Consider the following 24,408-nt stretch of genomic DNA (forward strand, 5'->3'; position numbering starts at 1 on the left):
TGAAAAGGAGTTTGTAGGAGGGGAAAGAATAAAATCACCAGGGTTCGGAACAGCTGTGATGCCAGTGCCAACACTGCTCCTGGCTCCTCCACCTGTGTCCAGACAAAAAACCTGACCATGGATGCCTCTACCCAAGTCCTGGTGTGGATTTGCAAAGACTGTGGCCTGCATTTCCCCATCAAAGAAAGCCAGGCTGGGGAGACCATCCAGAGTGAAAGGTGCCTGCTGGTGGAAACTCTCAAGAAGCAGGTGGGAGAGCTACAGGAGGAGGTGGCTAGGCTGAGGAGCATCCGTGCATATGAGGAATTCACTGAAAACATGAAGGTTGAGGAAGCAATCCAGCTAGAATGGACTGCAGTAGTACCACCAGCGGAGGAGGAAATGGCTCCTTCACAGGGAGAAAACTGGCGGGTGGCAACTTCTGGCAGCAGGCAGTGCTCCACTCCTGCTCCCAACCCACAGTGCACAGAGATAAAAAGTGGTATGCTGCCCTGGACATGCGGGATGAGGAATCTCCCCCAAAGGTGGAGGAGCAGAAGCCACGTATCCCCACTGGCCACTACTCCCAAGAGGAAATGAAGGGTAGTGATGGCCAGTGACTCCCTTCTCAGGGAGGCAGAAGCATCGAGCGGCTGACCTGATCTGGCATCCCAAGAGGTGTGCTGCCTGCCAGGGGCCCATATTCGAGATCTTATGGAAGGATTGCTGAGGATCACCTCTGGCCCTCTGATTACTCTCTCTGATGCTGCTCATCCATGTGGGCACTAATGATACTGCGAGGTCTGGCCCTGAGCAGACCAGAAGTGACTACAGGACTTCTGGGAGTAAGGGTGAGGGAGTTGGGAGTGCAGGTGGTGGTCTCTTCAGTCTTTCCGATCAAGGGTAGGGGCCCAGGCAGAGACAGATGCATCCTGATGGTGATCCTGATGGCTGCAAGGATGGTGTCGCCAGGAGAGCTTCAGCTTCCTTGACCATGGGATGCTTTTCTGAGAAGAAGGGCTACTGAGCAGAGATGGGATCCATCTATCAAGGAAGGGCAAGAATATCTTCAGATACAGGCTGATTAATGGAGTGAGGCGGCTTTAAACTAGGTCTGACAGGGGCAGGAGACAAAAGCCCATAGGAAAGTCCAAAACATGGAGACTTGGGTGAAGGGTTGGAATATGGGGGGGGGAACATGGGCAATCACAGCTGGGACAAAGGCGAGACAAGAGGGAACACAGACGAGAGGGAAATCTAATAAACATTTTAGATGTCTATATACTAATGAAAGAAGTATGGGAAACAAATTGGTAGAACTAGTAAGTGATCACAATTATGACATAACTGGCAGCACAAATGTTAACTCGATGGGATAATTCACATGCTTGGAATATTGGCATAGAAGGGTACAGCTTGTTGGGGAAGGACGGGCAGGGAAAAAAGTGAGAAGGTGTTGTCTTGTATATCAAATATGTATAAACTTGCACTGAGGCTGAGATAGAAGTGGGAGGCAGAACTGTTGAAAGTCTCTCGATAAGAATGAAAGGGGTTTAAAAAAGTGATGTCGGAGTTGACTACAGACCACTGAACCAGGAAAAATAAGTGGATGAGGCTTTTTTTAAACAGGAGTCAGTGGTGATGAGGGACTTCAACTACCCAGATATCTGTTGGGAAAATAATATAGAAGGGCACAGATTATCCAACAAGTTCTTGGAATGCACTGGAGACACTATCTTACTACAGACGGTGGAGAAAGCAACTCGGGGAAAAGCTAGTCTAGATTTGATTCTGACAAACTGGGAGGAACTGGTTGAGAATTTGGGTGAAAGTGATCATGAAATAATTGAGCCCATGAGTGTAAGTAATGGTAAGAGGGGAAACAGCAGAATAAAAACAATGAAATTCAAAAAGACAAGACTTCAGTAAATTCAGAGAATTGGTAGGGTGAGATGCCATGGGAAGCAAGTCTAAGGGAAAAAAGAGTTCAGGAGAGTTGGCAGTTTTTTAAAGAGACATTATTAAGGTTGCAAGAGTGAACTATCCCAAGAACAAATCATGTCAACCCAACCTAATAGCTTTCTTTGACAGGGTAACAAGCCTTATGGATTGGGGGAAAGCAGAAGATGTAATATACCTTGACTTTAGTAAGGCTTTTGATACTGACTCACATGACCTGCTCATAAGGAAACTAGAGAAATATAGCCTAGATGAATCTACTATAAGGTGGGTGCACAACTGGTTGGAAAAGCATACTCAGAGAGTAATCATCAGTGATTCACAATCAAGCTGGAAAGGCATCTAGAGCGGGGTCCTGCACAGATCTGCTCTAGGTCTGGTTTTATTTAATATCTTTATAAATTATTTGGATAATGGCAAAGAGAGTATACTTATAAAGTTTGCCAAACTGGGAGGGACTGCAAGCGCTTTGGAGGATAGGATTGGAACTCAAAATGGTCTTGACAAACTGGAGAAATGGTCTGAAATAAACAGGATGAAATTCAATAAGGACATGCAAAGTACTTCATTTAGGAAGGAATAATCAATTGCACACATACAAAATGGGGAATGAATTAGAAAGAGTACTGCAGAAAAGGATCTGGGAGTTATAGTGGATCACAAACTAAATATGAGTTAACAATGTAACACTGTTGCAAAAAAGTGAGTATTATTCTGAGATGTATTATCAGGAGTGTTGTAATCAACAAGACACACAAAGTAATTCTTCCACTCTACTCAGCTGGAATATTGTGTCTAATTCCGGGCATCACACTTCTGGAAAGATGTGGACAAATTAGAGAAAGTCCAGAGGAAAGCAAAACTGATTAAAAGTCTAGAAAACATGACTTACAAAGAAAGACTGAAAAAAATAGGTTTGTTTAGTCTGGATAAGAGAAGACTGAGAGGGAACATGATAACAGTCTTCAAGTATGTGAAATATTGTTATAAAGAGGAGGAGGATAAAGTGTTCTCCTTAACCACTGAGGTCACAACAAGCAGCAATGGACTTAAATTGCAGCAAGGGAGATTTAGGTTAGACATTAGGAAAAACTTTCTAACTGAAAAGGTAGTTAAGCACTGCAACATTTTGCCTAGGGATGTTGTGGAATCTCCATCACTGGAGGTTTTAAAGAGCAGGTTAGAAAACACCTGTCAGGGATGGTCTAGATAATACTTAGTCCTGCCTCGGTGCAAAGGACTGGACTAAATGTCCTATCGAGATCACTTCCAGTCCTACATTTCTGATTCTATTATTTAAATTCCACTGTTTCATAAGGTGATAAGTGGTAATTTTATCTTATTGTGTGGGGCTTAACCTGCACACCTCCTGGTCAACTATCGAGAATCCAAAACCTTGTGGATTTCTACAGCTTTGGCACTGGTCACAGAGTAGGCCCTTTAGCTCATATATGAAAATTCCATTTCCCTTAGTCTGCAGGGGACCTGCACTAATCAGATGTCTGCATGGTGGGCTGAGGACCTCCTGGGAGGTGCTGAACATTGTCCGCTCAGGTTGACTTAATTGGGAGCTGAAGGTTCTTGGCTCCTCACATGCTTGGGCCGACAGAGCCTGGGATCACTTGAGTACTCTTCGCTTTTATCAGGTAGATCAGAGTAAATGCACTGATGTGGGAGCTATCCAGCATTTCAGCAGAAGGTTGAGACCCATCAGGAAAGATGACGTGTTGTCTTAACCCACTCTGTGCTCAGTGATGATGGCTGCGGAAGGTGAGCTACCTTTCTGATGACACTGCAAGGAAAGAGAGGTAACTGTGTAGATGTCCTGGATAGATTTCATCAGAGTCAACTACTGTATGCTGTAGAATGACTAGAAGTTTGTCTTCTTGGAAGGAGGTACTGATGATCTAATTTATTAATGGAAGTCAGAAGTTCTTTACTAAACTTTAGCAATCATGATGAGCATAGTTCTGTTTTACAGGTGGTGACGTTGGATATTCCTTAGAACTTCCAGGATCTCTTATTTGGTAATTAGTCCAAATTTCATCATAACAGATGGTAGCAGACATTCCTCATAGTGGGGTGGTTACTTTTATCCCAGCAGGGTCCTGTCTGGATTTGATGCTTTTTGTCTCTGGAGTAGACCAAGAACTTCTTGTGGTAAGTAGGACTTGGATCTAGGGTCATGTATACATATTTTGCATCAATAATACAACAGTTTTAAAAGAACTGGCCGAGGAGCTTGCTGGACTGTTGATGATTATTTTCAATAAGTTGTGGAGCACTGGGGAAGTTTCAGAAGACTGAAAGAAAGTAAATTTTCTGCCAATTTTTAAAAAGGGTAAATAGAATGATCCAGATAATTATAGGCCTGTCAACCTGACATTGATACTTGGGCAAGATAATGTAGTGGCTGATATGGGTTTAGATTAATAAAGAATTAAAGCAGGGTTTTATAATAAATTAATGCAAATCAATATGGCTTTATGGAAAATAGATCCTGTCAAACTTACTTTATATCTTTTTTATGAAATTTTGTTGATAAACATAATAGTGTTGGTGTAGTATACATAGATTTCTGTAAGGCATTAGACTTGTTTCTGGCCAACATCTTGATTAAAAAACTAGAACAATATAAAATTAACATGGCATACATAGATCGGTTCTTGGCCTTATGCTATTTAACGTTTTTATCAATTAACTGGAAGAAAACATAAAATCATCACTGATAAAGTTAGCAGATGACACAAAATTGTGGGAGTGATAAATAATGAAGAGGACAGGTCACTGATTCTGAGTGATCTGGATCACTTGGCAAATTGGGAGCAAGCAAACAATATGCATTTTAATATGGCTAAATGTATAGATCTAGGAACAAAGAATGTAGGCCATACTTACAGGATAGGGGGCCATCCTGTGAAGCAGTGATTCTGAAAAAGATTTGGAGGTTATGGTTGATAATCAGCTGAGCATGAGCTGCCAGTATGATGCAGTGACTAAAAGATCTAATGTGATCTTTGGATGCATAAAGAGGGGAATCTTGAGTAGGAGCAGAGAGGTTATTTTACCTCTGTATTTTGAAGTGGTGTGACTGTTGCTGGAGTACTCTGTCCAGTTCTGGTGCCAACAATTCAAAAAGGGTGTTGATAAACTGGAGAAGAGCCTGAGAATAATTGAAAGATTAGAAAACATGCCTTATAGTGACAGACTCAAAGAGTTCAATCTATTTAGATTAACAAAGAGAAGGTTAAGGGGTGACTTGATTACAGTCTATAAGGACCTACAAGGGGAACAAATATTCAATAGTGGGTTTTTCAAAATAGCAGTGAAAGGTATACCATGATCCAATGGTGGAAAGCTGAAGCTAGACAAATTCAGACTGGAAATAAGACATGAATTTTTGACAGTGAGGTTAATTAACCATTTACCAAGGGTTGTGCTGGATTCTCCAGCACTGACCATTTTTAAATTCAAGATTGGACGTTCTTCTAAAAGATCTGCTCTAGGAATTATTTGGGGGATGTTCCCTGTGTTATGTAGGAGGTCAGATTAGAATAGATGATCACAATGGTCCCTTCTGGCCTTGGAACCTATGAATAAACAAGTTTACTGCATGGAACAGTTTTGCTGGTTCTGCTTTTGCTGATGTAAGGAAGGTCATTATATCTTCCTTTATAGCTGCAGGGGCTCCTTGAGCTATTAATGAATTGTGGATGAGCAAGTCTTGTGCCATGGGCATTCCAACCACCTTATGCAAGTTTTCTGAGACTCGTGGTTCCTGCGGCAGTGATGTGAGGGAAGGGGTCACTTGGGGGCTATTTTGTCAATGGTTTTGTTAAGAAGTTAGTTGGAGTGTTCTTCTTCAACACATTAATCTTTTGATTTGGTGGGTTTTTTTATTCCAGGATCTTCTGGGACCAAAATCTATTGAGGACTAGCTGATTTGCTTGGTTCACTGGCGTGGCAATGATGGATCTCTTTAATACATATCATACATCAGTAATGTCTATTACAGACCTGGGTATATTTCCTTATTTAAATTCTATTTCACAATAACAATAAGTCACTCCATGCAATGCACTTTAAAGCAATGATTGCACATCTCTGGAAGTTAAATTCAGTCAGTCTCTGGCTTTGTGCCTTGTTGCCCAAGGCAAGCTACAAATGCACTTCTTGTCATCTCTTGTTACTAAAAATGTATTAGTGCTCAATTAAATTCTTATCAAGATTGATGGAAATGTTAATTAGATTCATTAAAACATTTGAATCCAACTTTAATGTTTTAATGTAGATTTTATAGATTTTTCGGGGGGGGGAGGGGAAATCAAAGATGTCCACCAAAAAGATTGCAGCTGCAACAGCAAGTACAAATAAGATATAATGGAAGATCTCAAAGAAGCTATGAATGATATAACCAGATGTACATTAACAAAAAAATGTCTCATTCAGTCATGGCTGCTGCTAAGAAAACAAAGTAATTAGAGAAATTACCAGTCAGTGAAATGAAAGATTTTTATTTTACTGGCAAAACATTAGAGACGGTTGACGTAAATTCATGAAAGCAAAATTTCACAATGATAGTGTGGGGGAAAGTATTGTTGACCTGACCCCATCCCATTCTGTGACAAGATCTATGCACTATATGCAGCATAGGCAAGAGCGGTAACACAAGAGGCCTACAGGCCTGCATCCTGTAAGACTTAGCTTAAGCTAAGAGCATTTGCATATGCTGGGCCGTGGTATTTTTGACCCAGATAACGAACTAGGCCAACCTCTAGCCTAGCTCAAGTCCCTAGCTGTCCGTTATATGCATCCCCCGCCCCAAACCTGCAAAAGCCCCTAGACAAAACGCTGCCACAAGCAAACCGCAGATCTTGATAATAACGAAGTGCATCAGCACAGTGCTAATTATGAAACTGTTTATTTTAGCTCCTTATAAGGCTTTATTAACAATGCTTGAGTGATAAAAAAATTAAGGAAATGTATCATTCGACTTGGATGTAAAAAAACTATATAAGACTGGTATTAAAGGGGCAGGACAGAGACCAGGGTGGCACCTGCGTGAGACCATCCCTATCTCCCTCTCCCTGTATGCTTGTATTCAATAAAAGGACCTCAGACTATTTGAACCAAACAGATGGTGTGACTCGTTTTCCACAACAATGGGAAAGTAGTACCAATAGCACTGGCTGACTAAAAGAAGAGTGGCTGGGACAGAATCTGAATTAGTTTGTCAAGATCAGGAGTGTTCCTTGTGTATTCAGTTGGACTGTGCCTCCAAATGAATGATGTATTGCTATGTCAGGATAAGCACAGAGTATAGACAATTAATGTCTATAGAACTGTAAATGTACATGACACTTTACAAACCACAATGGGGAAAACATTTTCCTACTCCTAAGAACTTACTCCCTGAGATGCAGGACATGAGTTCCATTAAGGGGGGAGGGGTGGAGAGAAGAATTGGGGAGAAGATAAGAATGATTTACATACATAGGTGTGAGGGTTGGACATACCACACATCCAAAGTTACCCAGCAAACCTCTTCCTTCATATCCATTGACACATTACATTGCATTTACTATAAATTGCTTTACACATTTTGGGATTGGCTTAGTTACTTTGTAGGAACCAATTCCTGTATGGCATACTTTGTTTATGCACTGTCCATGCTTGACCTACTTGTTATCTCATCTCATTTTTACATTTCCAACTTATTTTGACCATTGTTATTTTGCTCATAGTAAATGGTTCCCTGGGTGTTTGCCCTCTTATCTTGGCTAGCTCAGACATTGTCTCTTAGTTTACTGACCCATTCACTTATCTTAGTTGGCATAAATATTGTGCTTTCAGCCTGCTAATTAATCTCCCTACTCCTATCTTCCAGCAAATGAGGCCTCCCCACATCCCCATGTTTCATTTCTTATGTCAGGCCAGGCCTACATTATTCTAACATGCCAGAGGCTTTTCATCTTGGAAACCTGCTCTGATACGGGTACTGCCTGTTGTGAGTTGTAGGTTTTAAGGACAAAGTTGAAGAAAGGAAATGGCACTTAGTGGACAGAACATGGAAACCTGTTTTACTTATAGGAAGCTACATCTGTGAAGGTGAGAACTGATGAATCCTGCTGCAGCCATTGAGAGTGGGAGCATCATCTTCCCCCCCCACACCATCTAAGGAGAGGGCAGAGGCAGATGCTGACCTGTAGAGGGGGAGTGATGAGTTAATGAGTGGAGGGAGCAGAGGATAAAAAGGTGCTGGATCAATATGAATTTTTTAAATATAGATTCTGAGAGAGTAGGAAAAAAGGAGATGGGGAAGGACAGAAATAAGGTTAACAGGAGCTGAACATAAACACTGGAGAGAGTGGGAGAGGATGGATGGGCATGAAACGGTGGACCTGGATTGGAAAGAGACATTACCTGATGGGAGGAGGAGGCAAAGAATAAGTCTGAAATGACATGAAGATTTGTGAGAGTAAGAGAAGGTCACACTTAGAGTGATGAAAAGGTAGAAGAGAAGAGAAGCAAGTGAAGGAGAGGTTAGAAGTAATGAAACAGATAAAACTGCTGTTCCCTACTGGATACTTCTTTTTTATTCTTTTTATAATATCTACAGAGAAACCTGACCAATCCACTGCTGTATTTGATGCTAGGCTCAGTGCTATCCATTTTATATGAATATAGAGAGTATTAAACACTAGGCCTGGTATTAAAAGGTTTAAAAGTCCATTTCTATTTGCCTGACTGTCCTCAGAATTTAGATGATCAAAACCCAGATTCACCAGAGTCTCTACACGAGGCATAAATCTAAGCACAAATTTTCTCATTGGGTTTTTGTTGGGTTTTTTTGTTTGGTTTTTTTTTTGGTCTTTCATGTTCACATTGCTCTGACTTCCTGATTCAGTGCACTCAAGTTTTCCGTTTGCTCTGAGGAATTCTTGAAGCAACCTTAGAATTGGTTAGCTTGTTCCATGCAAACATAACTTATGGATTGGTGACTTTCCAGAGTATAACCGAAACATTTTATACAAGTTCTAATCAAGCTCCACTGAACAGAGTTGTTCAAATGGCTCAGCTTGACACTTCTCCATTTTCTTATGACATTGTCGGAGTAAGTGATAATTAAGGGACCAGATTTTGCCTGGTCCATACAAGGTGCATGCAGAAGGAGAGGAAAGACCAGGCAGAATTGCAGTTCCTTTACTCTGGGAAGTTTAGGGGTTGCTCCCTCCCTACTACTCAAGTCTCCCAAAGGGGGCAGGGAAGGGTGGGCAGAAGGCAGAGCATTTGGCTTCCTCCTCATCTCACCCTACATGCATTAGCCAGCAAAGCTGTCCAGCTGCTCAGGAGGGAATGAATTGTATCACACAAGAGGCTGTAGTAACAGGAGTTTGGAAGGTGTCCCTTAGGGTAATGGAGCACCATGCTGAGTTGTGCCTAAATGGCCCAGACTGGCCTTAAATTACAAGCTGTGACAGAGTGAGATATTTTGTGTCAAATTGCAACCTCTATTTTACAATGAAGGCACGTTATTGTGATGCATTCCAGACAAGGAATGCCCAAGGAAGATGTTCAACACCTTGTTGTAGGGTCATCAAGGAGAAGCCATCAGACCCCATCTAAAGCTATTAACTGTGACTGTCCCTGAACTGCTGACCCATCCTCCTGGAACAATAGTTTTTTCTGCACAGGGATCCACTTGGGGGTAGAGACAAGTGTTCCAACCAAGCAGGTGGCAAAGAATGCTTAAAAGTGGGGTGCTGTTCAGAAAAAGAGGTCATCCATCGCCTGAAACCAGTGCCGAAGGGCTTGCAGGGATGAGCGGCCAAGAGGGACTCTGCTGGGCCTGAAATGCTAACAGAACTCGGACTCTCAGTAGGAGTAAGATCAGACTAGAGAGGGCTACATCTCAGGACTTCCATTATTTTGTAAAGAGCTGTAACCCTTTAGTGCCTTTTAAGTCACTGTGGTTAAGAAATTCCTTTTGTTGAGTCTCTGTCCCTTGCTTTCCTGCCACATTGTCTCTGAAGGGCTTAAACTAGCCCAAGCTAGCTACAATGTGTGTAAGTGACTGGGGGGCCCAGAAGATATGAGGCACTGGTTTCAGGGTCTAGGCCATCTAGGAGGCAGTGCCCCACATCTAAAGAAGAGGTCAGATAGGGTCTGAGCATGAGAATGTGACTAGACTCTACATAGAATGAGTTGGCTTGGAAGCACATGGGACTCAGTGATTGGGCCCACTCGCAACAGACTGGTGTCTCGCAACAGACTGGTGTGGGGCCAGATTTTAACTCTTATCAAAGACTACTCCTCCACTTTCTCAGCACTTTGTTCCAATATAACTCTAAAAAGGAGAAAGTCCGGGCTTCTGGGATTTTGTGCCTGAGTTTATGAAAATGTATGCAAGTGTACTGCCCTTTCTATTAAAGACTGTTGGCAGGTATGGGTTAATCATGGCAGAGGGAAGAAATCCCTTGTGCTGTAGCAAGGGGACTCCAGAATCCCAGCATGGTGGAAAGTCAGAGGATAGGCACTGCAGCTGTCCTGATTTTATAGAAGTAGTTGGAGGGGGAAATTGCCAACTATGCTGCCTGCAGAAATATGACTTGAGACTGTTTCTACTACCATTGATTCCTATTGGTCCTGGACTTTGGTCTTTCTAAGTGTGTTGTACCAATCGGTTGCAGTGTTTACTCACAGAGGGATTCCTGATTACTGTGTCATAGCTGGCAACTTATTAAAATCACCCTTTTTCTCAACATAATTGGCAGCTGCTGATAAAAAATAACACAACACACAGTCAAGCTGTCAAACTTGTTGCCAGGGGATGTTGTGAAGGCTAAAAGTATATGTTACTATACCAGAGGATTTCTGTATGATTTTTAATTTTATATGGTTTAAAAATCCCAAAGTAATGTTAATTAGAAGGCCTTTCCTTTTTCCTTTCTCTGTGAGCGGCTTGCAAGGCCAAACTGCTCAGCACATCCTGGGACAAAGAGTCTGTTCTCAGAAGAGATAAGACTTTGCAAAAACAACTGTTCCTTGGAACAGCACACAGAGACTCCCACCCTTCTCGCATTCTTTATCTTGCTTGTTATGTATGTTATATAGTAAAGGGGTTCAGCAGTTTCGTTACATCCTAAGAGCTGTTAAAGACAGAAGAGATATATGTTGAAATAAAGCTCGAAAATGCATGTGAATGGATGTTGTGTGTAAATAGAAGATGAATGGTTAGGAGTGCCAGCCTAAGAGTTACCACTTCAGTATCGATTGGCTGAAGAATGCGTTAAGTGGAGATAACCAGATGACCCCCGGAGTGCAGACTGGAACCCACCCAACGGCCTAAAGGATGGGAGTACCGAAGAACAAGATAACATCTGGCAACATGGTGCCGTCAGGGATGTGTCATCTGCTGATTGATTCAGCGACAGCATGATGAAGCCACCTTCATAGATTGGCATAGGAATAAACTCCTATAAAAACAGACCCTAAAGACTAAGAATTTTGAGTCTGGTTCTACAACCACCCTCCAGGAGCATCGGATGCGCATCTGACAAAGACTCGGCTCTACCCTCAAGCCCAGGTTACCTGGCCAGTAACTTGGCATGAGTAACCTCTAGGCTGGTAACTATAACAACTTTGCAGAACCTGTATGTGTATGTGTGTAGGAGTGAATGGGATGTAGTAAATATGACTGTTTACTTGCTTTGCCTCTTTTGGTATTTTGTGTGAGTACATGGGATAGAAAGTTTATGATTACTTGTTTACTGTGCCTCTTTTTGTATTCACAATAAACGCGGCATTTTGTCTTATCCCCTTTTAAAAGATCCTGTTGGGGTTTATTTTATTGGTATAACATTTAACTGGGTTCAAAAAAGAATTTGGTAAATTCATGGATGATGGGTATTATAAGAATGGCCAAGGTGCTCTGGCTGTCATAAGAATGGTCATACTAGGTCAGACCAATGGTCCTGTTTCCTGACAGTGGTCAATGCCAGCTGCTTCAGAGGGAATGAACAGACCAGAGAAATTATCAAGTGATCTATCCCCTGTTGTCCATTCCAGCATCTGGCAGTCAGCAGCTTAGGGACACCTAACCATCTTGGCTAATAGCCATTGATGGACCTGTCTTCCATGAACTTATCTAGTTCTTTTTTGAACCCAGTTATACTTTTGGCCTTCACAACACCTCATGGCAATGAGTTCCACAAGTTCACTGTGAATTGTGTGAGGAATTCCTTATGTTAGCTTTAAACCTGCTGCCTGTTAGTTTCATTGGGTAATCCCTGGTTCTTGTGTTATGTGAAGGGGTAAATAACACTTCCCTATTTACTTTCTCCACACCATTCTTGATTTTATAGACTTCTATCATATTCCCCCTTAGAAATCTCTTTTCAAAGATGAAAAGTCCCAGTCTTATTAATCTCTCCTCATATGGCAGCCATTCCATACTCCTAATAATTTTTGTTGCCCTTTTCTGAACCTTTTTCAATTCCAATATATCTTTTTTGAGATAGGGCGACCACATCTGCACGCAGTATTCAAGATGTGGGCGTACCATGGATTTATATAGAGGCAATATGATATTTTCTATCCTATTATCTATACCTTTCTTAATGATTCCCAACATTCTGTTCACTTTTTTGACTGCCGCTGCACATTGAGTGGATGTTTTCAGAAAACTATCCACGATGACTTCAAGATCTCTTTCTTGAGTGGTAACAGCTAATTTAGACTCCACCATTTTGTATGTATAGTTTGGATTATGTTTTCCAATGTGCATTACTTTGTCTCTAGACCTCTGACTGCCAGAATCTAGGATTGGACAATAGAAGAGAGCTCAATCAATAAATTGCCCTGTTCTGTTCATTCCCTCTGAAGTATCTGGCAACAGCCACTGTCAGAATACAAAATACTATGCTAGATGGACCAATACGTCTGACACAGTATGACCATTCTTGTGTTCTTAGACATTTAGTATGCTTATTAAATCCTACATTGCAGGAAGCTGCAATACACTGCTGCTGAGAGGGATAGGAGTTTGGATAAAGAAGAGATTTTTGATCTCTATAGCACTTTCACTTGGTGATCTGTATAACAAGAATCCAACCAGTCTCCTTTTTATATTTTATGCATTATCCTGCCATTTTTATTGCTGTGAATGTATCTAAAACTCACTGGGAAAAATGATCATATATTACTTTTATGTGGCCTGGTGCTTTATAGATAAATACAAGATGATGGCCCTGCCCTGAGGTACTTACAATCTACAAGTTAAGACAAGGGACGTTGGCAAACACCAAGGGCAGATTAGGCAAAACATGACACATGAGGGTTTGCTGAAACCAAATACGGTCTTTTAAGTTTCCCTGTGATTTTAAACTGCCTCTTTCTCTTCCCCCAACCCCTCCGAGATGAGATGGCCTTTTGGAGACAGTAAGTGGCCCTGAAGCCACCTTCAGCTCTTATTTTCTATTACAAAACTCAATTACAAGCTCTTCAATAGTCCTAATTTAGATTTTACAAATAAATTGGACTGAAAATAGATATTTGGCCATTAGGCTGGGTAATGGGAAGCTGGGGCACATGGAGAAGAGAAAAGAGGATACAAAAAGGAAATACAGCAATGATGTCTGGCAAGAATTATATTAAGAACAACAGAGGTGTGCCAGCAGGAGGACTCATTGAGAGCAGAAGAGAGACAGGTTCCTTGCTTTCAGTTCCAGTGCCCAGCCCCACCCTGGCCCAGAGCAGCCATTACAGGGAAAGTTCAGTTTTGCTCCAGTAACCCTGGGATGGAGGGAGCATGTCCAGTTGCTCTGGGTGGATGGCACATATGCAGTCTGGTTAGCACTAAGAGCGGAGAGAGGCTCGCACATGGTCAGTGAGGGTGGAATCTTCAGCGGTTTTAGCTGCTAAAATCCAAAAACTCTCTACTGAGCGTGTGTGAACTAAGATTATTCAAAGGTTTATAACTTGGCCAAATTTGGGAGGATTTTCATGAGGATAGCAAAAGGCCATTCCCCTGCCAAAAGTCAAGTCCCTGTTCCAAAGCATGAGGACCCGAGACCATTTCAAAGAAAAGATCTTAAGAGTATTTTACCATGAGCAAAACAATGTATTTTTCCTATCCTTGTTCTTGGAAACAGCTAAATAGTTCTAGGTTAAATTAAAAAAAAAATCAGCCTGAGGCAGACAATCAGCATGGAAAATTTCAGCACAAACAGTTAAAGCTTGGCAAAGTTAAAAGCAACTGAAAAAATAGTCTTATAATCGGAAGTGACAGGTAACCTTAATAATAGACAGTACTATCAGCCCCACCTATAATAATCCTATAAACAATAGGACACCAGAGTTTATATTAGTTGCCTACATGCACAGCTCTGAGGTGGTATAAAATATTTGGCTTGTCTGTGATGATCATTAACAAACATCTTGTTGTGACTTATTAATGTAGCATCTTATTTTGCATAACAGACCTGTCTTCTTTCCTAGCGTGCACACCATCAAGTTCCTACCTTAGCTGCTATTGGCAATCAAGGAGAGACATGTGAGGCATAAAGCTAAAAGCAGCTCATTTTCATCTGCAATTGCCTTCACCAGTGGCACTTGTGGAAGGGACTGTAGGTCTGAAATTGGTCTTTGGTCTCATCTCAGGATCCACAGTAAGTAATTGTAGCTCATCCATCAAACTCAACAGGAGACGCCATCACTGCTGTCTTGAATGGTAGGTGACAATCAACCCGGAAGGAAAGGGAGCAATAAGCACCATGGTACAGAGGGGTGAGGGAGGGCTCTGGCAAGTTTTAACTGGGAGTTGTGTATCTGCATATTTTTGAGAAATAAATTTTTTAAACTCTGTGGCACAGTCAACATCTTGAGCAATGAGGGTTGGGGGGATTAAACTCTGTGGCACAGTCAACATCTTGAGCAATGAGGGTTGGGGGGATTAAAAGACACAGGCAGAGAAAAGGTAGACCAACATGGCCATGCTCTGACAGTACTCAGAACAAAGTTGTTTAAATTCTCCAGGACAGTTGTATTGTAATATAGCACAAAACACTTATTGGAACAGGTCCCTTCCCTATGTTGAGTCTCCATCTATGATTCGGGGGGGACTCCAGAGCTTCCAGCATTGGTTCTACCTTGTGGATTCAGCAGAGTGACAAAATCCTGGATTTCAGGATCATTCTCCTATGTCTCAGTGTCCTACTCGACAACCACAGAGATGTCCTGGATGGTGTCCATAACATGCCGTGGTTCAGTGACAGCATCTCTGCTAAAAATATGGTCCAGCTCCTCTTGGTAGCTGCAGACTTGCAAGCTCTCCAAAACCTTAGTGTTGTCTCTAACATTCTTAGGAACCTCTTGTTGTGGCATTGGCTCTGGTCCTAGGATTGCCTCCTCCCCTTATTTACTCTGATAGCCTCTTGTAGACCAGTGCACTACAGTGACTGCTCTTCACGAGGACCTGGACACACTCCTCTCCCCAGGGGGCAATATAGATCAGGACTTCAGCAAAGGCCTACATACAAGCACAAGCTTGGCGGCTGAATAATTATTTTGATTGTTTTTAATTCTAGATATGTGAACTCACCATGAGTTTGACTTGCAGAGGGCCACACCTAGCTGTATGCCAGCATTTAAATGGGGAGATGGCATCCAGTTAAGATGACTCTGGAGCAGTAGAAGGCACAGAGGTGAAAAGAGAGGCCAACACAGAGCCAACAAAGCCGTGTAGGATACCAATGGGAGGCCTGCCATATAGACGTGGTACAGTTGTTTGAGGATACAAGTGCATCTGCACCTTCTTGATTTCAGGTAAACTCCTTCCACATCTCAGTAAATCTACTTCCAAAGCGGGTTTATCAATGCAGGTTAAAGTGCCAGATGATTCACAACAACAAATATTGCAAGGCACATTATCACAAAATAATTCAAATGAATCTGCAACCACTTTCAAATGTACACAAACCCACAGTCTCCCTGCAGCTTGTTCCTAAACAAACTCCACCGGGCAACCTTTATTCACACCACTGAACTAATTATTAATGTGAAAATCCCATTGCAGGCAATGGGAGTCTTTGCATGAATAGGTGCTCACCTAAGGCTTGCACAAATTTAGACCCATGTCTTGTCTAGAGGCAATTTCAAATGCATTATGGGCCTGCTCCATTGTCCACTGAAGTCAATGGGAATCTTTGCAGTTTGATGAGTTCATTTATATTTTCCCACGATACTGTCCCTCCTCTGTTGTGTGAGAATTTTTGAATGGTCACAGTATTAAACTTTTTCAAGTGATGCGCCTAGTCTTTTAAACATCACTTATTTCCCCACATCTTTGAGAAAATTACAGTCAGCTTCTATTTTTATAAGCGTAATTATTTTAATACAAAAAGACAGACTGCGTGGAAATCAAATCACTAACCAGGGACTTCACATTCACATCTAATATAGCCCTTCTCATGCATGCTCTCCTCAGTTATGCTCAGAAGCACTTTTTCAACATCAGGAAGAGTTCATTAATAATCACAGTATGATTTTTTCACAACGCAGTATTACCCATACAAGCTTTAGTGGATGTCTTTTCAGGAGCAGAACTTGAAACAGTCAATATTTAGGAATGGCTCTTGTTCTGTGTAATTAGGCATAGCTTCATTGACTTCAATGGAGTTTATGGTACTTAACATCAGCAGAGGATGCGGCTTGAATCTTTACACTGGCATCCAAGCAAGAGGTTCTACAGAGCTTTAAACAATTTACTGATAGGAGTTTAATTTGGGTTTAAATTAGACTAACATGAAGTATATGGCACTTCCAGAACTCTTCAGATATTAATAGTGAAAGGAAAACCCCAGATTGGAGCCTTATAGCATGAGAAATGCACTGACATCTCTTCCTTAGCTGCCAAAATTGTTTAGCTGACAGAACTAGAACAAATGCAGAGTAATTAGTTGTTATGACGATCCATGACCCAGCAGATCAGAGTGTTCCCGTTCTGAAAAAATGGTGAAAATATGGATTTGTATTGACCTTCTACTTTTGTGTTGAACTTACACACTTAAGTTCCACAGTTTGGAGAGAAAAAAATCACTCTATTTTACTTCTGACTCAACTTTCTAAATGTATGAGAGCTGAAAAACAGCTCTGTGGGCTAGACGATTTAGAGGGTTCAAGGTTTAGGCATCCTGGCAATCACAAAAACCCTGTTCAGCTGTGTCCTAACCCTGTAGGGACCTAAAGTCCCTAAGCACCTATGTTTCCATTAGTAAAGTCCCCCTAGGCACCTACATTTCTGTTGGTAGGCATAGGCACAGTGTCAAAATCCTGACGATGCACTGAGCTGGTTGGTGTCTAGCTCACTCTGAAGCCCTAGCAGGATTCACAAACTAAATATTCTCCTGCCCTTACCTGTGGGGCCTGATCTGGTCTCCCACATATTCAGTGTTCAAACCACTGGGCAGTTGGGTATGAGGGTGGTGGCACAACTGCTACCTCCTATGTTTTTTCACAACAAAGAAGCGAGCAGGCTTAGTTACCTAGCTGCGGGAGAGAGTTCATGGCTGTGCACCTTGAGTGGAGGATGGCATCTCCTTTCGGCCTAGAGTTTAGGCAGGGCTTGGCCAGCCACCTCTCTTCTGCATTTCCTATTGGCTAGCTTAGGTTGCTTCTGGCTCAGTGTGATGGCTTCTATTAATCTCTTTTTAGGCACCTAATTCTCTCCATGCATCATATAGGGAGTCTGGCTAATAAACAGGGTTGTAAATTCCACTAGTGGCAGGGCACCTAAAAGTTAGGCACCACAATGCCCAATGCCCAAGTGAATCGAGCCCCATTATTAATTATTATTATTTTGATTTCATTACACTGAAACCTGACCCAAGTCCTTTCTTAAAACTCACTCTTGCCATGAAGATTACAAAAACTGAGAATGAGGAAAGTAACTATTAAAAAAAAAACCCCAAAACAGCAAGAAACAGCAACACAAAAAGTAGTCACAATTTTAAGCACTAGCCTTGATAGCTGTGCAGCTTTGTCCTTCCTCTTTGCTTGCTAAACTCTGGCTATCATGTTAAGGTAGACAGTAAGAACAAGTGGTGTGAGCTGTCTAAGGGCAAAGATAAATGTAATACTCCAATATCCTATGTCGTCAGAGACTAAGCAAGGACATTTCAGAAGGAATCAAAGACATCTGCAACTTTTTCAAAGTTCCTAGCATCTTTGCCGACTGACTTTTCACTTCCTGATGTTGCCACACTGACTCTTCCATCAGATTTTGTCCCTAAACAAAGAGACTTTCCTATGGCTATTCCTCCTCCTTCCAAAGTTTACAGTATTTGCATCATGTAGCTAGAACACCATCCCAATACAGTATGTACCAAGAAGGAAAGGGGAGGCGTTGCAACAGTAGAGTGGCTTGCTACTGTGCCAGCTATGTTCCTTGCGTATATGCGCTAAAAGTTTTTCTTCTTGAGAAACTGCCTGGCTGTATTTTCCCTGACTGTAAAGATCTTCTGTTGCAGGTGGAATCTATAACACAAACAATTTCAATCCAATCTGATTTTCCTATAAGCTTATGACACTCTGAAAGACAGGTTTCAGAGTAGCAGCCGTGTTAGTCTGTATTCGCAAAAAGAAAAGGAGTACTTGTGGCACCTTAGAGACTAACAAATTTATTAGAGCATAAGCTTTCGTGAGCTACAGCTCACTTCATCGGATGCATTTGGTGGAAAAAACAGAGGGGAGATTGATATACACACACAGAGAACATGAAACAATGGGTTTATCATACACACTGTAAGGAGAGTGATCACTTAAGATAAGCCATCACCAGCAGCGGGGAGGGGAAAGGAGGAAAACTTTTCATGGTGACAAGCAAGGTAGGCTATTTCCAGCAGTTAACAAGAATATCTGAGGAACAGTGGGGGCTGGGGGGTGGGGGGAGAGAAATCACATGGGGAAATAGCAGGCCCAACAAAGAAAATAACAGAACGCCACTAGCCATCTTCAGCCCCCAACTAAAACCTCTCCAACGCTTCATCAAGGATCTACAACCTATCCTGAAGGACAACCCATCACTCTCACAGATCTTGGGAGACAGGCCAGTCCTTGCTTACAGACAGCCCCCCAATCTGAAGCAAATACTCACCAGCAACCACACAACAGAACCACTAACCCAGGAACCTATCCTTGCAACAAAGCCCGTTGCCAACTCTGTCCATATATCTATTCAGGGGACACCATCATAGGGCCTAATCACATCAGCCACACTATCAGAGGCTCGTTCACCTGCGCATCTACCAATGTGATATATGCCATCATGTGCCAGCAATGCCCTCTGCCATGTACATTTGCCAAACTGGACAGTCTCTACGTAAAAGAATGAATGGACACAAATCAGACGTCAAGAATTATAACATTCAAAAACCAGTTGGAGAACACTTCAATCTCTCTGGTCACTCGATCACAGACCTGAGAGTGGCTATACTTCAACAAAAAAGCTTCAAAAACAGACTCCAACGAGAGACTGCTGAATTGGAATTAATTTGCAAACTGGATACAATTAACTTAGGCTTGAATAGAGACTGGGAATGGATGAGTCATTACACAAAGTAAAACTATTTCCCCATGGTATTTCTCCCCCCCACCCCACCCCCCACTGTTCCTCAGATGTTCTTGTAAACTGCTGGAAATAGCCTACCTTGCTTGTCACCATGAAAGGTTTTCCTCCTTTCTCCCCCTCCCCCCGCTGCTGGTGATGGCGTATCTTAAGTGATCACTCTCCTTACAGTGTGTATGATAAACCCATTGTTTCATGTTCTCTGTGTGTGTATATCAATCTCCCCTCTGTTTTTTCCACCAAATGCATCCGATGAAGTGAGCTGTAGCTCACGAAAGCTTATGCTCTAATAAATTTGTTAGTCTCTAAGGTGCCACAAGTACTCCTTTTCTTTCTGAAAGACAGGGTTCTTATTACATGCTTGGAGCAGTGTGGTCTTTCAGATTCTCTTCTGACAAGACCTCAGTCCTGCGTATCTCTCTGGGTGTCAATTTATACACTACATATAATTATTCTTATGATATTGTTCCTGTGAAATTTTGAGATACCCAAGAAACTGTGCTATGCTTATGTATTTCAGTATCTATATTGTTCCTCAGGCTTCCATAATTTTATCATTGAATATGTGGTTTTTTTGTGCAGATGATACCAAAATAGATCTCCTTTGATGAATCTTCCTGCAGCAATCTCAGTACTTATAGACTGAAATTAAAGACCTAATCATTCAGAACCCTTTCAGAATAAATACAGATAAGACACAGGCTGCTTCTAAGGACTACCCAGGAACTTTTTGAGGCATACGGGGGAAGAAAAGGAAGTTGCTGCTTTGCTTCCATCTTACCACCTTCCAGTAGGAGCAATTTGTCCTCCTGAACAATGGCTCAAAGAGGACTTCAGAGGCAAAATCCTGGTCTTATTGAAATCAATGGGAGTTTTGTCATTGACATCAATAGGGCCCTAATATCTGCCTGGAATCTTAACGCAATCAACCCTTGATGCAAGAAGCATATTAGTTCAAGTCAAACTTCCTTTTCCTGTTTGGAAACATGTGTCTGCATGAATCATAGTGAAGCAGCTAAGTGCTCTGAGGTAGTTTGATAAGAAAGGCAATGTTAGCATATCTTTGTTTATTACAATCTCATTTTTCTATATCTAAGATGAACATAATCCTGCTGGTCATATATATTAATAGTAGATTCCAGTGGATATATAATAAAGAATCCAGAGCCACTATTTGTTTTGTTATAGTATAACTAAATATGTTGATACTATATTGAACTGGGGGTGAAATTCTATTGTAATTTTAACAGTTATAATATCAAAAAAGACATCTTTATAAATCATGTGTGTCATAACCATACAGCTAAGAGTAGCCTAGAATTCCTCCTTACCTGTAAGGAATTAAGAAGCTCAAATAACCTGGTTGGCACCTGACCAAAAGGACCAATGGGGAAAGAAGATAATTTCAAATCTTCGTGGATGGGGGGAAGGCTTTGTTTTGTGTGTTCTCAGTAAGCAGAGAGGCATCAGGTCAGAAAACTCCACCTATAAACCATCCTAAAAGTCTCTCGTATTACAAAAATTGTAAGTAAAAGCCAGGCAAGGTGTGTTAGATTATCTTTTGTTCTGCTTTTATGAATTTTTCCTTTGCTGGAGGGAGGTTTATTCCTGCTTTTTGTAACTTTGAAACTAAGCCTAGAGGAAGTTCTGCTGTGTTTTTGAATCTTTTGTTACCCTGTAAAGTTATTTTCCATCCTGATTTTACAGAGGTGATTTTTACCTTTTTTTTTTAAATAAAATCCTTCTTTTAAGAACCTGACTGATTTCTCTATTGTCTTAAGACCCACGGGTTTTGGTCTGTGATCACTTTGTAACCAATTAATTAGGATATTATTCTCAAGCCTCCCCAGGAAAGGGGGTGTAAGGGCTTGGGGGGATATTTTGGAGGAATTGGAACTCCAAGTGGTCCTTTCCCTGATTCTTTGTTAAATCACTTGGTGGTGGCAAAGAAGTTGTGCCTTGGGGAAGTTTTAACCTAAGCTGGTAGAAATAAACTTAGGAGGTCTTTCATGCGGGTCCCCACATCTGTACCCTAGACTTCAGAGTGGGGAGGGAACCCTGACAACATGAAACTTTTAGAATTCATAATTTCAATGTATGTTTAGAATTTACAACAATGGATTCACAATTTTCAACATCAAAAACATCCACAGATTTTCCCTATTGCAAATTTAGCATCTGTGGCTAGAAAGCACCTGCTGGAGGATCTAATTCGTCGCTTGGGTTTCTACAGTCCTGTTCTGTAGAAAAATATGTGGGTCTTTTATCCAGGCTATTTTTGAACATCTCTGTAGCTGGTGGCTCAACAGGCTCCCTCAGCAAAATATTCCATAGTTGCATTGAAATTGTTGCTAGATGTTATTTTTAATGTCTTTCTTTTAATTAACAGTTTTGTCTTCCAAAATAACTAGCACCCACTATTTAAGTTCTACACCAACTCATTAATTTCAAACATTTTGGGCAAGATCTTCAGCTGGTGTAAATCTGTGAATGCACTTCAATGGAACTGTGCCAATTTATACCAGCGGAGCACTTGACCCGTTAAGAGACAAACTCTATCCTCATACATTAGCATTCAGCTATCTCTGCATTTGAAGGGGAAGAATGTAGCATTTGGCTCTCAAACTTGCAATTGTAATGGCAATTTGTTTTCAAGGGTCATTGTCAAGGCTGATAAATAATAAATATTTCTCCAGCCTTCTTTTCTTGTATATCCAGGTCATGCATTTTTAAAAACCCTTCCCCGCCCCGCAAAAAAACCCAAATGGTTCAAGGGCTCTTTTTGGTAAATATATGCCAACGTACCCCACTTACATAGGGAACTCTGCAACTTACAAATTAATATCCAGTGTGTGTGAAAAAGAGAGAAAACAATTTCAGTAAGCAAATACATTTCCAGGGTGGCATTACATTGATCTCAAACTTTTCTATACTGAGATCCTGCTGACGTTGCTTTTCATCTAGCTAGAACATCCCTTTTACTTAGCAATATGGGAAGGGTAGGCTGGTGATGACCCCAGACTGAGAACCCCAGGTGTATTGTGAACAGAGTACAGTATCCCTAAGGACAATGTATGTCTCAACAGAGTGTCTACCCCATGTCTTCCAATTGAAGAACCGATCTCTCAGACGTCATGCAATTTCTCTTACATTCTTACTCAGTCCTGTCTAGCTTCTGTAGGGATTTCAACCAACCATGCCCAATTAAAAAAGATACTTTAGACATCATGTGTATCATGCACATCTTTTCCCAAAAGGCAGTAAATTGGCACCACCACAATGATGCAGCTCTTTGAGTAAAAAGGCTAGTGGAGTACTTCATTTACTAAAGCACCCAAAACCTCTTGACCATTTTATTCTGTTTGTTACTCTGGCTGTGAGGTGCTGAAATAATAATATTTTGAACCTTTAATATAAAGACTACTTTACAGAGCTGGATATGGGTTATCCCCATTTGAAGATGGGGAATAAGAGGGTAGCTGTGATGTGGGATTCTGTCAGATATGCAGAGGATGTTGGAATGGGGAGAGACCAATGATAATCATATAAGGTCAATTTGAAGACAATCAGTACAAATATTAGGCATTAATCCCTTTAAATGAGTCCAAACTATTTTCAGCCCTGAGGTCAACAGGGCATGAGGTTTCCTTTTGGTTTTGATCATGTAGTAACAGATGAGCCATTTTAAAAGACTGCTAATCAGTAGTGAATACTTAATGACAGCAATGTTCCTTACCTGCTTGTTCATAAGTATGTAGATAATTGGATTGCATACGGTACTGCTCTTTGCCAAGATGGAAGGTATGACATATGCTACTGGAGAAACTGCACCTGGACTACCAAATGTTGCAAGCAGTGCTATAACTCCATAAGGCATCCAGCATATTAGATAACAGATTATTGTAGTAATCACCATAAAGAGGACATGGTATTCCCTTTTACGGGCAGCATTCTTCCGGATTTTTCCAACCTGGTGAAAGGTAAACAATAATATCAAATTATGAAGAAGCTAGAACAGTCATTTTATCGCTAAAACAGCTTATAAATTTTGGACTACAATTCAAAGTATCACATTCTGACTGACAAAAATAATTATAGAAGTAAACTGAGGGCCTGATCCAAAACTGATTGAAGTCAAATGGGAATCTTTCCATTGATTCCTCTGGGCTTTCGATGATGCGCTGAGTGCATAATGCTAACTGTCAACATAAACCAGAATTCCACTAGAGTTTTAAGAAAAGGTAGGAAAATGACAAAGTCATCACTTAGTTTTTCTTGTCTCCTAAAACATCCCCAGGTGTTTTATAAAAGATGTACAATAATTTAACTCAGTTTTTTCCAGTATACAGGACTTGTTTGAAATGGAATAACTTCATGATATTTACATAGGACCATTAAACGTTTATCTGGTTGAGATATCAAAATGAACAAAACATTATTAGCACATCTCCTGAGAGTTATTACAAACTTTCTCTTACTGGACTGTTTCAACTATATCCATACCCCTGATGGCCTTGGTAATATTAGCGAGTGCTCAGAAAACACATATTTTCCTTAGGCAGAAACCTCACTAGATATTGAAGAGGAATAGACTGTGTTTTGTGAATATATTCCCTTTTTTTTTTGGTTTCTCTAAGTGCCCCCTAAACATGGAATTTTCTTCCTGAACATCTACGCCACAGAACCTCCTTGCTCCTCCATCCCCCATATTTACTGCCCAACTTTTCCCACAATATTTTAAACAAGATCCTCTCATTAATAACATAAAAAATGTAATTCTAAAAGAAACTCTCATTAAGGCCTCCTAGCCATGGCAAGGGAGTATGGAAGGGCCTTGGTGAAAATGA

At 41.1% G+C, this 24,408-nt stretch overlaps 1 protein-coding gene across 2 annotated transcripts in view; it reads right to left on the reverse strand.

Moving 5' to 3' along the window:
- The window catches only part of LOC119845486 (opsin-3-like), a 119,044-nt gene that overhangs the window by 10,036 nt on the left and 84,600 nt on the right, over positions 1-24,408 (reverse strand). Inside the window, exons 3-4 of one of the 2 annotated variants that reach the window (XM_043510742.1) lie at positions 23,298-23,531; positions 16,749-16,939 (exon numbers count right to left, since the gene is read on the reverse strand). In XM_043510742.1, coding sequence (XP_043366677.1) covers positions 16,892-16,939; positions 23,298-23,531 — 282 coding nt within the window. In that variant the 3' untranslated portion in view covers positions 16,749-16,891. Of the gene's footprint in view, positions 1-16,748; positions 16,940-23,297; positions 23,532-24,408 lie in introns of those variants that run through there. The other variant, XM_038377839.2, reaches the window with a different exon arrangement.

This window comes from Dermochelys coriacea, chromosome 1 (genome assembly GCF_009764565.3).
Source record: "Dermochelys coriacea isolate rDerCor1 chromosome 1, rDerCor1.pri.v4, whole genome shotgun sequence".
NCBI classification, from domain to species: Eukaryota; Metazoa; Chordata; order Testudines; family Dermochelyidae; genus Dermochelys; species Dermochelys coriacea.